Source organism: Nothobranchius furzeri, chromosome 14 (genome assembly GCF_043380555.1).
Source record: "Nothobranchius furzeri strain GRZ-AD chromosome 14, NfurGRZ-RIMD1, whole genome shotgun sequence".
In the NCBI taxonomy this organism is placed as follows: domain Eukaryota; kingdom Metazoa; phylum Chordata; class Actinopteri; order Cyprinodontiformes; family Nothobranchiidae; genus Nothobranchius; species Nothobranchius furzeri.
In genome coordinates this window covers 15,593,541-15,607,509 of record NC_091754.1, presented here as the reverse complement: position 1 = coordinate 15,607,509, position 13,969 = coordinate 15,593,541, and the positions used below count along the sequence as shown (strand labels likewise).

Here is a 13,969-nt window from a genome sequence, read left to right as displayed (position 1 = left end):
ACTGAAGTCCTCTTCTTCAGTGTCGGAGTTGAACAGCCTCAGAAGAGCTTCGTCACATACGTTTTCAGTGGCGATGTCAGTGTCGCTGTCCATGTTGCTGTCATCATCCCGGGGAGAAGAGGCTGGCTTGAATGAGTTCTTCCCGCTGCCGTCTCCAGCGCTGAACCATGGATTAATTCATGCCAAGCTTACGTGCGGCAGCACTGTTTCCCTCCTTTACTGCCAGATTGATGGCCTTCAACTTAAATGCGGCATCATATGAACTCATACGTGTAGTTTCCATGATGAAGGGGTATGGACTTGAAAAAAATTCTTCGTCGTGCCGGCTGCTTGCATGTGCTAAATTAAAATGAGCACTTTCTTCGATTTCCACTTTTGAATTCCACCTGTTTCACTTTCTGCTAAAGCGCCCCCTGGCAGGTGAAGGAAAAGCTTCAGTAAAGCCGCACCTCATTATAAGCCGCGTGGTTCAAAGCGTGGGAAAAAACGTAGCGGCTTATAATCCGGAAAATACGGTAATTTCCAGTTTCCAGAAAAAATGCAGAAAGCGCCGTGCACAAGACAGGACAAAAAGCCTTGGGATAAGAGAGGGAGGGAGAGGAGAAAAAAGTGTTTGTACTCTCCAAGAGCCGGAAGAAGAAGAGTACAGTACAAATTCTGGATATGTTGGAGACATTTAGCCTCTCATCCCAGAGGCTTCTTCCAGACTTTGGTTGTGGCCAGAAACAAACACACTGGTTGTGCTGCAAGTCTTCTTCTTTTTTTTCTCCAACACATGTTTTAGTCTAAATGAAGGTGATGTTATTGTTCATAGAATTAAAATTCATGTTGACGTTAAGATTATTTCATCAAGTAGGACCTGTGGTTAGCTGGCTCATGTAAAATATGTAATGTCTTGAAAGAATCGGAATTGGGAATTGATAGGAACTGGAATCAAAATGAGGAATTGGAATCGGAATCTTTCAAAATCAAACGATGCCCAACCCTATTCTTAATATTCTCTGAGGTGGGACAGTTTGAGCTAGTTTGGGAACAGTGTCTGAACAGTAACCCTTTTTTGGTCACTCTCATAGTGACCAAGGTAGGGGTGGGTGCAATTAATCGATGTGGTGATGCATTCGAAAGCTTAACATGTTGTTTCGGCATCGATTAATGAACGTCGATGGTTAAAAAAACATAACATCAAAGTTTTGTTGCGAAGCCGGAACTAAAAAAATAAAAACACGTAACCGGAGCCTTAACGCGCCGCCCAGACTGTTTAGTGAGTGGCACTACCTCTTTGACCTCTTTCTCCATCCTGGAGATTGTCTCCAAACTACCGAAGAACTCAGAGAAGGCGAGAAGCATTACAAAAGCAATAGCTACTTTTATCGCGACGGATCTACGCCAGTATACAGTAGTAAACAACAGGGGGTTTCAGTTAGTGGTGCACACCATGGAGCCGCGCTATAAACTTCCTCACTGAAAACACTTTGCAGAAAAAGAAGTCCCCCACCTCTATGAGGAAACCAAAGCAAGCGTTCTGGAGTCCATGAAGAAGGCTACCGGGCTAGCGCTCACATGTGATGCGTGGACATAGTTGCCACCAAATCCTTCGTTACTGTAACAGCGCATTTTGTTCTCGCGTCCGACAAGAACGGGTGGAAGTTGGTGAGTCACGTTCTTCAAACTCGAGAGATGAGTGAGAGTCAAAGTAGCACAATGTTGGCATTTGCCCATCTCACACAACAGGAGGATGTAGGGGGACAAGAGGGAGTGGAGGGAGTATGGGAGGACAGTTAAGTTTAAGATGAGTATGAGTGTCACTCTGCTCTATTTTGTTGTGTTCGCCTCACTGTACTGAAGCTCCAGGCTGAATATATGTTCAGTTGAATTATGCACTTTTGTTCTGAAAAAATGCAACATATTACCTTCAAATATAGCAGTTTTTTCTGTTACCTATATTCCAGACTGAATAAGCTGAATTATTTTATTTTGAGGAATGCACTTTTGATCTGTATGGCAGCTTTTTTGTAATGTTATCATATGCCAGACTCATTAAGTTTCCATTAAATAAATTTGATGGAAGTAAAAATCTTTTTTACTTGAATTAATTACCTCATTAAATCCAGGGCTTGCCTGTTTTCAGTGTTTCCCAACAATGGAGGGGACACTAATGTAAGTAAAGCTTTCCCTGATCGAAGTTAAGTTGGTCAAAGTGCAAATATTTACACGTCATACAGTCATAAATAAGAATTTGTCTTTGAAAAATAGTTAAATGCTAAAAAATGTATTTACTTACAGAGAGTTGTTTTAGAGGAACTGAATTAATTGATAAGTTATTTATTTACAAATGTAGATAAAGAAGAAGACAATCTTGTATGAAAAAAAACATTAAAAATGTCAATAATCGAAGAATCGTGGCACCAGTAATCGAATCGAACCAAAAATCATTATAATTGAAGAATCGAAGTACCGAAGCTCCCATAATCAAAATTGAATCGAATCATGAAGTACCCTTTTTGGAACACCCCTAGTGGGTAGGGAGTCATTTGACAGCACACTCGGGTGCCCAACAAGCTGCCATCCTCTCAAATGGAAACTCGCCGTTATCGGTGCGCATATGAAAATAAATTCATTATGTTTAAGACTCGCCATGACTGGAAACATCAAGATGTCGTCACACAGAACTACTCTTATTATTTACTTCACCACAGCATGGACATTCCTGTCAGTTTTATGTGATAAAGTATCTGAGGTTTGGTTGGAATATCTCTTCACAAGAACCGTCAAAGACTCCAGTGACACTTTCTTTTAGACTCCCAATAGCTGGAAGTTACTCCGGTTCCGCCAGAAGCTTAAGAATCCAATACAAACCTAGCTTTGACAGCGTGGCGTTCCAGTCGACAGCTCACTTCATACTTACAGCTGTACTTGACAACCCAGCAGCCAGCAAGAAGACCCAGGAGGGCGGAGTAGGTGGTGGGCATTTGTCCTTCTGGTGTGATAACATGGCTCACTGAGGAGAAAACCCAACACGCAAAAAGAAATTGAAGAGATGAGAGCTAAAGATGCAAGCTACAAATACTTAAATAAATAATCCCTGTAGCTGCTCTTACAAATCTTTTAAAGTTAGCTTTAATTGCATCAGTTAGTTGCATGAATTGCATACATTCTAGAACAACACACTTGATGTTTTCCCCTATTTTATTCTCAGCATGTATTTTCTTTGTCTGTGTAAATTGCTAATGTGCCTCCCTTTGAGTAAGCGTCCAGGTAAACTAGCAGTAAGCCTGTCAAACAATCTCGTCTCAACGAAACAAAAGACCGAGAAGCAGCTTCTGCCATAAAAGGCTGGGGAGCATAATTATAGGTTAATTAAAATTTAAATACAAGCTTATTGCCTCCTCATTCAACGTGTGAGCACAGTTGACAAGTGCGAAATGAACGTAATTATATCTCCAGGGTAAAACCGTCTTACATTTTGCATTGACACACTGAATTTTTAGGTTTCTGTGCAAAATGCTATAAAAAAGGTGAAACGACCAACATTCAACCCTGCAGCCAAAGAAAACGGTAAGAAGCACTTGTGCTTTTCATTTGTATGTATTCATCACTCTCACAGTAACTCCAAACATTTTATGAGCAATGATTTAAATTACTTTTGTTCTCTGGAGTTCATCCAGCCATTACTATGCAAGTGAAGAGGCTGCTGCATCATAATGATGTATACACCTCTAAATGCACTTGTCTGCTGCTGCTGAACCTTTGTGAGCGATAATGTGCCGCGGCAAACTGCTGGCTTTTTACAGTACAAATGCATCTGTGTTACTTAGTAAACTCTGCAAAGCACAACTGTGTTGAGGGAGAAGTAATATTTGAGATACAAATCCTATGTCTAAACTGGAAGAAAAATCCTCACAACAAACATTGAGGCTAGCTAACAGAATCCTTTAGGCAGCCGAGCCTAAATTCACTTCTATACGCCATTTTTGACATGTAGATCCTGTTCATCTGTGGTGTTTGTTTAAAAAAAAAAACACCAAAAAGTTTTTTTCCAAAAGCATGAAAACACAGGTCTTAAAGCTTGGTTTATGCTTGACGCGTTTACGTTCCGCTTGGTGATGCGGCTCGCGGATGGAACGCGCTTCACAACTCGCAGCGTTTATGGTTCGTGCGGCTCGTCTCTGCCGTGAGCCAATATTCTCCCAAACTGAACGGGGCAGCATGGAGCTCTACGGCACGCATCCAACACTACACCATAGTAGGAGTGGAAATTACGGTTTACAACATGGCATTCCAGCAGTTTTTAACAGCGTCCTCGTCTTTTCCGACAGTGCGAGCTATTTCTCTCCAAGAATTATTAACAACATGTTGATCACGGTGATCTCTGAGAGCTGAATCATACAAATGTCTGTATTTACGAACCTCTGCCATACTAGTTCTTGCCGGTCCGCCATGTTTTTCCACGTCCGACCATCCGAGTGGTTAGAAATTTTCCTAGGTGCGCGTTGCGGAAATTTTGGGCCGTGCGGAGGCGCGGTGGAGGGGCGTGGTTGTTAAAATGACACAATTTCGCCGCGCGGACCTCGTGGACGCGTCAAGCATAAACCAACCTTAAGACCTATCGGAGTCATGCAGAAGCTACCTGAGCTTGAAAAGGTGTCCGCCATCCTCCCTCCCAGTAGCATTCCTAGTTTGGCCAGCTGATGCTCCTGGGACGGTGACAGCTTGGTGGCCAAAAACATCAAAGACTGATCCTTCTTCACACATTCGCTCACCTAAGACAGGATGTAAATGAAAGAAGAATAAAACACAGACTTTTTAGACATTTCCTACAATAAAATGAGCACGTTAGGGTTGCCAATTTCAAGGCAAAGAAAGAAGAAAAAATATTCAGTACGTTATGAAGACATACCGCTGAGAGATTGGCTGAAGGGCTAGAAGATGTAGGCGAATTAGCATACTGGGTTCCTTTTGCAGCTTCTTGGAAAATCTCCAGCATCTCCTGGCTTGATGCATAATCTGCTGGCCGCTTTCCATGCAGATTACTGTGAGGGGGAAAATTCCACAGATGAAGTGTGGCGGTTTTAGAGGAATGTCATTTTTTTTGTGTTTATAAATTTGCAGCAAGACAACCCATCTGATGATGGCTAAAAAAACACCGTAAAGCTAAACTAAAATGTATCAAGGTCAAGGTAACTTTATTAGTACCAGAAGGTAAATTTGATTTGCCATGTGACATGAGAATTAGCGCCCAGTTACACACACACTCACAAAATATACACACATCCATAAAAATACAAAAAGTATAAAAACAATACATGAATAAATAGAGATAAAATCAAGTAAAGTAGCCACGCCAGACTAATTTCTTATTGAGAATTGTTACTGCCTCAGGAATAAAGCTCCTTTTATACCTGTATCTCTAGTGTTGAGTTTTGAAGACATTTATTAGAATGAATGAGTTTGTAAAAATGTGTCACTCTTTCTTAAACTCATCTCAAAAATCCTTTTTCACCCCCTACTTCACACTGGAATGGCAGCGGAATGTCAATACTTCAAACTGAATCCATTAAAGCCTATGGGATGATTCAAACTAGCCGCAACGCGGACATTCTCAGGCAGGTCCTGGAAGCGGCACGCCGCACTGCTAAAGATAGGATTGGGTTCAAATTTTGCCCGCGAGCCGATTCTGGGACACATCAATTTCCGCACGCATCATAGGGCTAGACAGGAAATCACACACGGATTCGGTGTGAAATCAATGCAGATTGCATCAATACGTGTGACCTAACAGCTTATTTACATCTACATGTCAATCTTTTCCTGAAATCATTCAGCCCTAGATGCTTGGTCTATCCTCACACATGAGGCCCATCTACTATGCCGAATACTTTAAATCTGAGGTTTTCTGTTAACATAAAGAGGACACATTTCTGCAGATGGCTGCTAAAACACATAGAATTCCACTGATATTAAATTCAAATACATATGTTTAATTTCTTTGCTCTTCTGTCTGGTGTTTTAGTTCGACACAAATGTTACAAAAATTAAAAGTTATCTTAGGTTAGCTCTCATTTATAAGACAGCTGCTGAAAGCGTCCGGTGTGTAGATCAATTAAATGCTCAGAAGAGGAACTCATGACCTGCAGGCTGCTGCAGATCAGAGACCGTGTCATTGACTTATGCAAACATTCAGACAGTTTGTGTTTTTCAGGAAGTTTCTTTTATTTTGGCAACTAAAGAGAGGATGCAGGTTGGTCAATATGTCCGAGGATTTAAAGTTATTCGTCGGACAACATTAAAACACTTTGTTAATGTCTGACTGTCTGGCATGTTTTCACAAATTGGTTTAGAAAAGAAGAGAAGTTGCATTTTAAAGTTCACTTGGTGGACTTGAAAATGCAACTGAATGTAAATCCCATTCAGCTGCTGGAGAATCAGCCTCTCTCTGTCACTCACCCACGGTGCTGAGAGATAAACCTAACATTCGCGGCAGAAACAGACGCTCACGTTTAATATGAGCTGTAGAGCATTTAATATCAGCAGTAGTAGCAGAGCTATGTAAGGGGGCAAAAAAAAAAAAAAAAAACGGGAAAATAACGAAAATGTGTAACTCTTTCAGCTGGGCTCAGCTCCAGAACCGGTATCATCCCCCCCCCCCCCCCCCCCTCCCCCCCCCTCGCACTCTCCGCTGTCACCGTAACACATGAGAAAACCCAGGATAGGATAGGGTAGAATAGGGTAGGGTAGGGTAGGGTAGGGTAGGGTAGGGTAGGGTAGAATAGAATAGCCTTTATTGTCATTATACAGGGTACAGTGAAATTGGAGTGCCACTCCCTTTGGTCCAAAAAGAGTACAAGAAAACAATACAGAAATAATATAAATGTAGAATCAACAGTAATATTTACGAATATAAACACAGAGTAGCAGCATTACTTGGGTTCTGTGCAGGTCACTTTTGTAAGCTGAATTTTAGCATATTGAGTAATACAAATAGCACATATAAATGTTATTGCACATGATCAATATTGAAATGTGCGGCTCGGTAAACAGTTAGTGTGCAGTTCGGGTTTACAGGATCATTTGGTTTTGGGGTTGTTTACTACGGTGATAGCTCTGGGAAAGAAGCTATCCCTGAATTTATTTGTCCTGGTTTTATGTGACCTGTTACCAGCGGCCTGACGGTAGCAGGTCACACAGATGGTTACTGGGGTGACAGTAGTCCTTGACAATATTGGCTGCTCTACTGAGGTAGCGAGAGTTGGCAATGTCTTCCAGGCTGGGCAGAGAGCAGCCAGTGAAATTCTGGGCTGTGCTGATGACCCCTCTGCAGTACTTTCCAATCTGCAGCTGAGCACCCCGCATACCATGTTGTGATGCCGTACGCTAGGATACTCTCTATGGTGGCTCTGTAGAATGTGACTAGCAGCCTCTCCTCCAGGTTGTTCCTCCTCCTGAGCACTACTGAGCAGCCTTTTTACCACTGTTGTGGTATTTGCAGACCAGGAGAGATCATCAGAGATCTGCACGTCCAGAAACCTCATGGAGTGTACCTTTCCATACAGTCCCTGTGAATGTAAAGTGGGGCCAGGTCAGCTCTGCCCTTCCTGAAATCCAAGATACGTTATTTGGTTATTGTGGTGTTCAGTTGGAGGTTGTTTACTGAACACCACATGGCCAGTTTACCTCCTCTCTGTAGTCCGACTCACCCCCCTTGAGATGAGTCCAGTCACAGTGGTGTCATCCACAAATTGTATGATAGTGTTTGAGAAATGGGTCAGAGAGCAGTCGGATGTGTAAACAGGAGGGGACTCAGAACACAACCCTGTGGAGAGCCGGTGCGGAGTGTGATGGTGTTTGACAGATGGGGCCCCGAGTCTGACAGGCTGTGGCCTATTTGTCAGGAAGTCCTTAATCCAGAGGCAGATGAGGTGAAGAGTCCCAGGTGAGACAGTTTCTTGACCAGGACCTCTGGGATGATGTAATTGAATGCTGAGCTGAAGTCCAGGAAGAGCATTAACATAGCTTTCTTGGTGCTCCAGATACAGTAACTAAGCGCAGAATGGAGCGCTATGGAGATGACGTCCTCGGTGGATCAATTTGCCATGTAGGCAAAATGGTGGGGTCCAGTGTGACAACAGATCCTGGGTCAGTCAGGAGCGGTACAAAAACCGAAGCTTTGACGATCTTGTGATCGTGTTTTTTGAAATTGCAATTTCAGTCTAAAAACGATAGATCATTCAGCCCTTCCACATACCCAGCAAAATAAGACATAAGCAGAACAAAGATTACCATATTTTCAAACCCGTTCTTGTTCTCAAACACACAGTATTTGAAAATCTTCACAAGAAAAAGTTAATGACTCTCAACATTCAATCACAATCCTTTTAAACCAGGGTTCCTTTTTATCTCGGGCCAAGCAGCTCTCTAAATTTCAATTTTTGTCATTTCTGTGCTCAGAGGGAAACAATCTGGTAATGTCACACCCTGCTCACTCTGTGAAACTGTGCATCCATGTGTGGCACTCACTTGTTGGAGCATAATTGTTTGATATGTGGGTGAGATGAAATGTACACTCTTCTCTTCATTCAGAGACAAGCATTCACCTCACAGAAGCAAAGAAATAAATACTACACAGAATTATATTAAATACCAGTGAAGTACCTCAATAAAACATTTATCCGTTTAAAAGATCTTGTTATTTTTTTGGGGACACAGAAGATCTTTTGACTCGATAATATATTAGATCTCTTTGTGGAGGAGGCTTTATGCTGTTTAAGGAGCTCGGAATAAAAATACAAACATCTCCTGGTTACATAAAAAAAGACATTGAAGAAAAGTTTGCAGAAGATGCTTGAAACAAGAGTGAGGTCACCTTGAGAAACAGCGAAGGAAACGAGGATGAAAAGCAAAAGAGGAGGAGAGGATAGGGGGAAAAAACCAAGCCTAGCAGGTTGTCTCTGAAAGATTAGGCGTCAGCAAAGATAACACCTGGGGGACAATTAATAGGTCCACTGGTCCATAAAATATTTCATTTGAATTCATACTCCCAGCTTAATTCGTGCACACAAACAAAAAACAAACAGAAAATGTCCCCGACATATGCACACGCACAACCTAGTTTATGCATGTGCGAAGAATATGTAAAGAAATTCTGAGGAGCTATGCAAGAAGTGGCAAACATTACAGGTGGCTAAGGATAAGCTGCACTGTAGCTTCATATTTTAGTGCTGTGACAGCTACCTAATGGGCAGAGGTGGAGCAGATAATGCTTTCAAATTCCCAAGAGGACAAATGCAAGGAATCTACAGAGGAGTGCACATGTAGAAAATGCAAATTAAGATGCGAGGATTGCTACACTCTGTCAGCACATTAATAAATATGAAAAGAAACGTAGAAATTCTATTTAAATAGCTTCTGACAGACAAACGAGAATGTGGGAAGGGAATGAATTTCAATCAGTAATTTTAAGTCTGTCTTTTATATTCTGTGAACTTTTTCTTATTAAAAATGTTTTTGCAATATGTCAAAAGCTACAACAAAAAATGAAGCACACAGAGGCCAAAGCTCGTCAGTCCTTGGACCTTGGTTTCAAAGTAAAACTGCAGCGCAGAGTGTTTGAATTGTCGGGCTGATTCGAGTAAGGGAGAAAAATGGCAGCAATTATCTGAAATTTATCTAATTCAGATCATTTTAAAGGGTCCCTTTGAAAATTTCCTGGGAAAAAAATCTAAGTTTCTAATGAAACAAATCTTACATACCAAAGACACAAACTGTTTGAAACCACAAGTTGGCTGAATACATTTCCTTTGCTATTAAAACAAAGATTTTTATGTATTAAATGAAAACATTGTTTTCTTGTTTGTCATCTTCTTCACTGATCGGTTAAACTACAGCAGTTCTTTGTATATACTACGCACCTGTAATTGGCTTAATGAAATGGTGGGAAACCATAGACAAGAATTAAATTACAACACCCACATGTTCAAACGAGTGCTCCCCGAGTTAAGCCCACAACGATAAATTTGTCAAAAAATAGCAATACATCCTTTATGGTAACTACAATGAAAAAGCTACATAGGCCATAAATGAGGAGTTTCATATGACTACCAGCAATATGTTTGTTTACACATAAAATATTGGTTGGTATCAAATAGGGCTGCTCAATTAATCGAATTTTAATCCCAATTACGATCTGAGTTTTGAACGATTATAAAAACAAAACAAGCCAATTATTTGCTCCTCCCACTTGCGCTGCCCTGAGTTGCAAATGAAGCGCTCCTCCCACAGTGTTGCCAACTTGGCGATTTTGACGCTATTTCCAACAGCTTCTCAGACCCCCTTCTTGACTTTTTAAATCTTAAAAGTACCTAGCGAACACCTCAGAAACATCTCTGATAGCCCTTAGCTACTTTCTGGATAACTGTCGTTGACATTTCCTGCAAGTTAGCTAAACACTCCGCCTGCGCTCCGGACCGTTCTTCAGGACATTAGGAAAGGGAATGGTGTAGTGATGTGTTGGTCGTTAAAAAAACGGCTCTCAGAGGCAGCTCCCTGTTGGATTAACCAGAGTGAGTGACACACGCCATACCTGCGGACTCCTGAGCTGCAAAAAATGGCTAAATATGTGTGTGTGGCGTGCTAAACACACGTGCAGCTTGCGCCTGATTGCTGTGAAACCGGGTTGGGGGGTGCAGCTGTGGTTGGGACAATTATTACATTAACTGATGGACTTGTAAATAAATAGTTTATAAATAAGGTAGAAATAAGTTCCTCACGCTGATAAATAACTAATCTCTCTGAGGACACGGTGCTAGTGCACTCTCCTACAGCACCTTGACACGACTCAATAAATGTTATGCAAATTTTTGTGAACATCAATTTATTTGCATTTATTTGTTATAAATGCCACTGTATAATTCTTGCTGTCAGTATTTGCAAGATATTGGTATTTGGGTCTGTACTGGTTAGACTTAAATAAGTTAAACCAAGGTCTATAGCCCTTGGGTCATAGACTATGAGCTATAAGTACATTGGACTTTTTACACTGGGAATCAGGAGTTATTTTAGTGATTATCTTGTTTCTTATTTATTTTTGTCCTGTTTGTGCCCTGAGCAGTTTTATGACTGAATAAAAACAAATAAAATCAACATAAATTGAACAATCGTCTTAAATAATCGAGATCTCAATTTCAGTCACAATAATTGTGATTATTATTTTTGCCATAATCGAGCAGCCCTAGTATCAAATAACATCCATATATTAATTGACCAATTCAGCATTAAAGCAGGAATCAACAGGCTACCCCCTGACGAAATCTGATGGTTGCAGAAATAACACTGGATTCAATAAATATTCCTGATCTACCTGTTTAGTAAGATTGGGAAATTGACAGGTGGATTGGTTCAGCGTCTGCAGTGATGCGGACGCTGAGCCGATATGTCATGGTGAAGAAGGAGCTGAGCCAAACAGCCAGGCTCTCGATTTACCGGTCGATCTACGTCCCAATCCTCACCTATGGTCATGAGCTTTGGGTAATGACCGAAAGAACGAGATCACGAATACAAGCGGCCGAAATGAGTTTCCTCCGTAGGGTGGCCGGGCTCAGCCTAACCCCGGGTTTCCACAGGAGCCATCAGCAGCATGTCTTGCTCGCGTAAGCTGCAGCTTGGCCCTTCCCACGAAACGCAAAGCAGCAGGGGAGCAGCTGTCACCGACCGAGCACGAAGTCACACGAGTGACTTTGTCAGTAAACACAAACACAAGCAGGAGAAAACTACAACATGGCTCCAAAAGGTTTGTGTTTTATGTTCTGTCCGTTTTATAATCGCCAATACGGACCTGAAAAACAAAGGAGACCGCTAGCTAGGTGATAACTTCTCACGGGGCCGCACATTTAGTAACTTTTTTTAAAAGTAAAGCAACCAGAAGGCAGTACGTTCTTTATTCTGAAAATCTCAGGAGCTTCGCTCCATTTCCGCGTCCGATTTCCTGTCTTTCCTTCCCCAAAAATGTCGAACTTGACCCGTTTCAGAGGCGTCACGCGTAGAAAATAGAACCGGTGCGTAAAGGCCGCGACATGCTGCTCCTGAGACGCAGCCGACTCGCGCTGCTGACGACTCCAGTGGAAAAGGTTCTGTTGACCACAGCAGTTCCTATCAGCAGCTATGACGTGCTGCTGCAGTAACGTGCTGCTTTCGGCTCCTGTGGAAAGCAGGGGTAAGAGATAGGATGAGGAGCTCGGACATTCGGGAGGGACTTGGAGTAGAACCGCTGCTCCTCCGGATCGAAAGGAGTCAGTTGAGGTGGTTTGGGCATCTGGTCAGGATGCCTCCTGGACGCCTCCCTGGGGAGGTGTTTCGGGCATGTCCTGCCGGCAGGAGGCCCCCGGGTCGACCCGGGACACGTTGGAGAGGTTACATCTCCAATCTGGTCTGGGAACGCCTTGGGGTCCTGCCGGAGGAGCTGGTGGAGGTGGCTGGGGAGAGGACCGTCTGGAGCTCCCTAGCTGGGATGCTGCTCCCGCGACCCGGATAAGCAGAGGAAGACGACGACAATAAATACTATCAAATACCCAATAAGACTTAACTGAACCTTACCTTTGAGCCGTTGTTGGGACCTTTTGTGCCATAATTCTTAAGGTAACACACCTACATAACAGCTGCAGAGCCTCCAGGTTTCTGATTAACTTCCCATAGTCAGGAGCTCTACTGACCCTGCCCCTACTGAAGGTTTAAGTGAGAGAAGCCACTGGGACCTAGACTGGGGATGCAGTGGGGAGGACTGAGTTGTTACATTGAAAACCTCCTCCACCAACTCAATTCAGGCTATGTAACCAAAAAAAAACCTGTTTAGTATGGCTAAATTTGCTAGCACGACTCTGACTTTATATCTTGTTCAACTCCTCAAAGTTGACAATGTGTGATTTGTTTACACAAAGTGGAATGATGAATGGATCAGGATCCAATCATAGGAATGGGACACAATGATCGGATGAGGATTTTTCAGGATAGAAACATAATCCTTTTTTGACACTATTAATTTATTGGTTGCCATCAGTATGTGAAGAGCATTTCAAGAAGCATGGCAAAAAATGCTCCAAAAAACATCTTCTGCACTCCCAAGTAATGAATTAATGAAAATATACTAACAACATTTAAGATTCACCTCACCATTTCTCATTTTGCTTTATTTTCTTACTGGAATCATGTGATAATAAAAGGGGTTTCAAAAGCCCTTTAAATGAATGTAGCAGTTAATCAGTGTTTACGACAGCCGTGTCAAACACATTCTCCGTTAAACCTCAAGGCTAGTTTATAGTCCGTCTGTGGAGGTGTGGAGACATGCAGAGCTGTACAAATCAACGCAAGAGTTCTCCAAGAGGCACGCAAGTAGTTCCCACGTTAACTATTCGTAGAACGCTACGGAGAGCGCACGTCCATGATTGGTCGGCCCTACAATAGCTGCAGCATCAAGGAAAGGATGTTCCACCAACGTCGCTGCCTTGTCGCTTCCGTTGAATTCTTTGTAACAAGTGTTTTTTCTGCAATATCAAGTAGTTCCAACTCGATGAAAACGTGTTCTCTGTCGGCCATTGCTCCTTGAGAGGATTGTCGTTTACAAGCTTTTCTTCTAACTTTAATAAAATAGGAACAATGAAAAATTCCAATATCAACACAAGAATCTTACATTTCAATTTAAATTTTAATTCACACCTCCTTCAAGATGTTTGCATTTAAAAGTTGAGGTGAATAAACGTCCAGACATCAGTGCAACTGCTAGAAAAGATCTATGCTACCTGCAGCTTCACAACGCTGACACACCGACGGACAAGCATAAAACATTTACACTGACGACATCACCTGTAGCAGGGAGGGAATTCTGCTTTTAAAATATGCAGACGACATAGCCCTAGTGGCCCATGTGGACAGGGGAGGCTTTGGCTCAGTACCAACTTGCATTAGATGCCCTGACAAGAACTTT

The 13,969-nt window shown here is 42.2% G+C and overlaps 1 protein-coding gene across 1 annotated transcript in view; it reads right to left on the bottom strand.

Annotated features, from left to right (window-relative positions):
- The window catches only part of bard1 (BRCA1 associated RING domain 1), a 55,261-nt gene that overhangs the window by 23,426 nt on the left and 17,866 nt on the right, over positions 1 to 13,969 (bottom strand). Inside the window, exons 7-9 of the mRNA XM_015966707.2 lie at positions 4,898 to 5,030; positions 4,628 to 4,760; positions 2,906 to 2,998 (exon numbers count right to left, since the gene is read on the bottom strand). Of these exons, the coding sequence (XP_015822193.1) occupies positions 2,906 to 2,998; positions 4,628 to 4,760; positions 4,898 to 5,030 (359 nt within the window). The remainder of the gene's footprint in view (positions 1 to 2,905; positions 2,999 to 4,627; positions 4,761 to 4,897; positions 5,031 to 13,969) is intronic.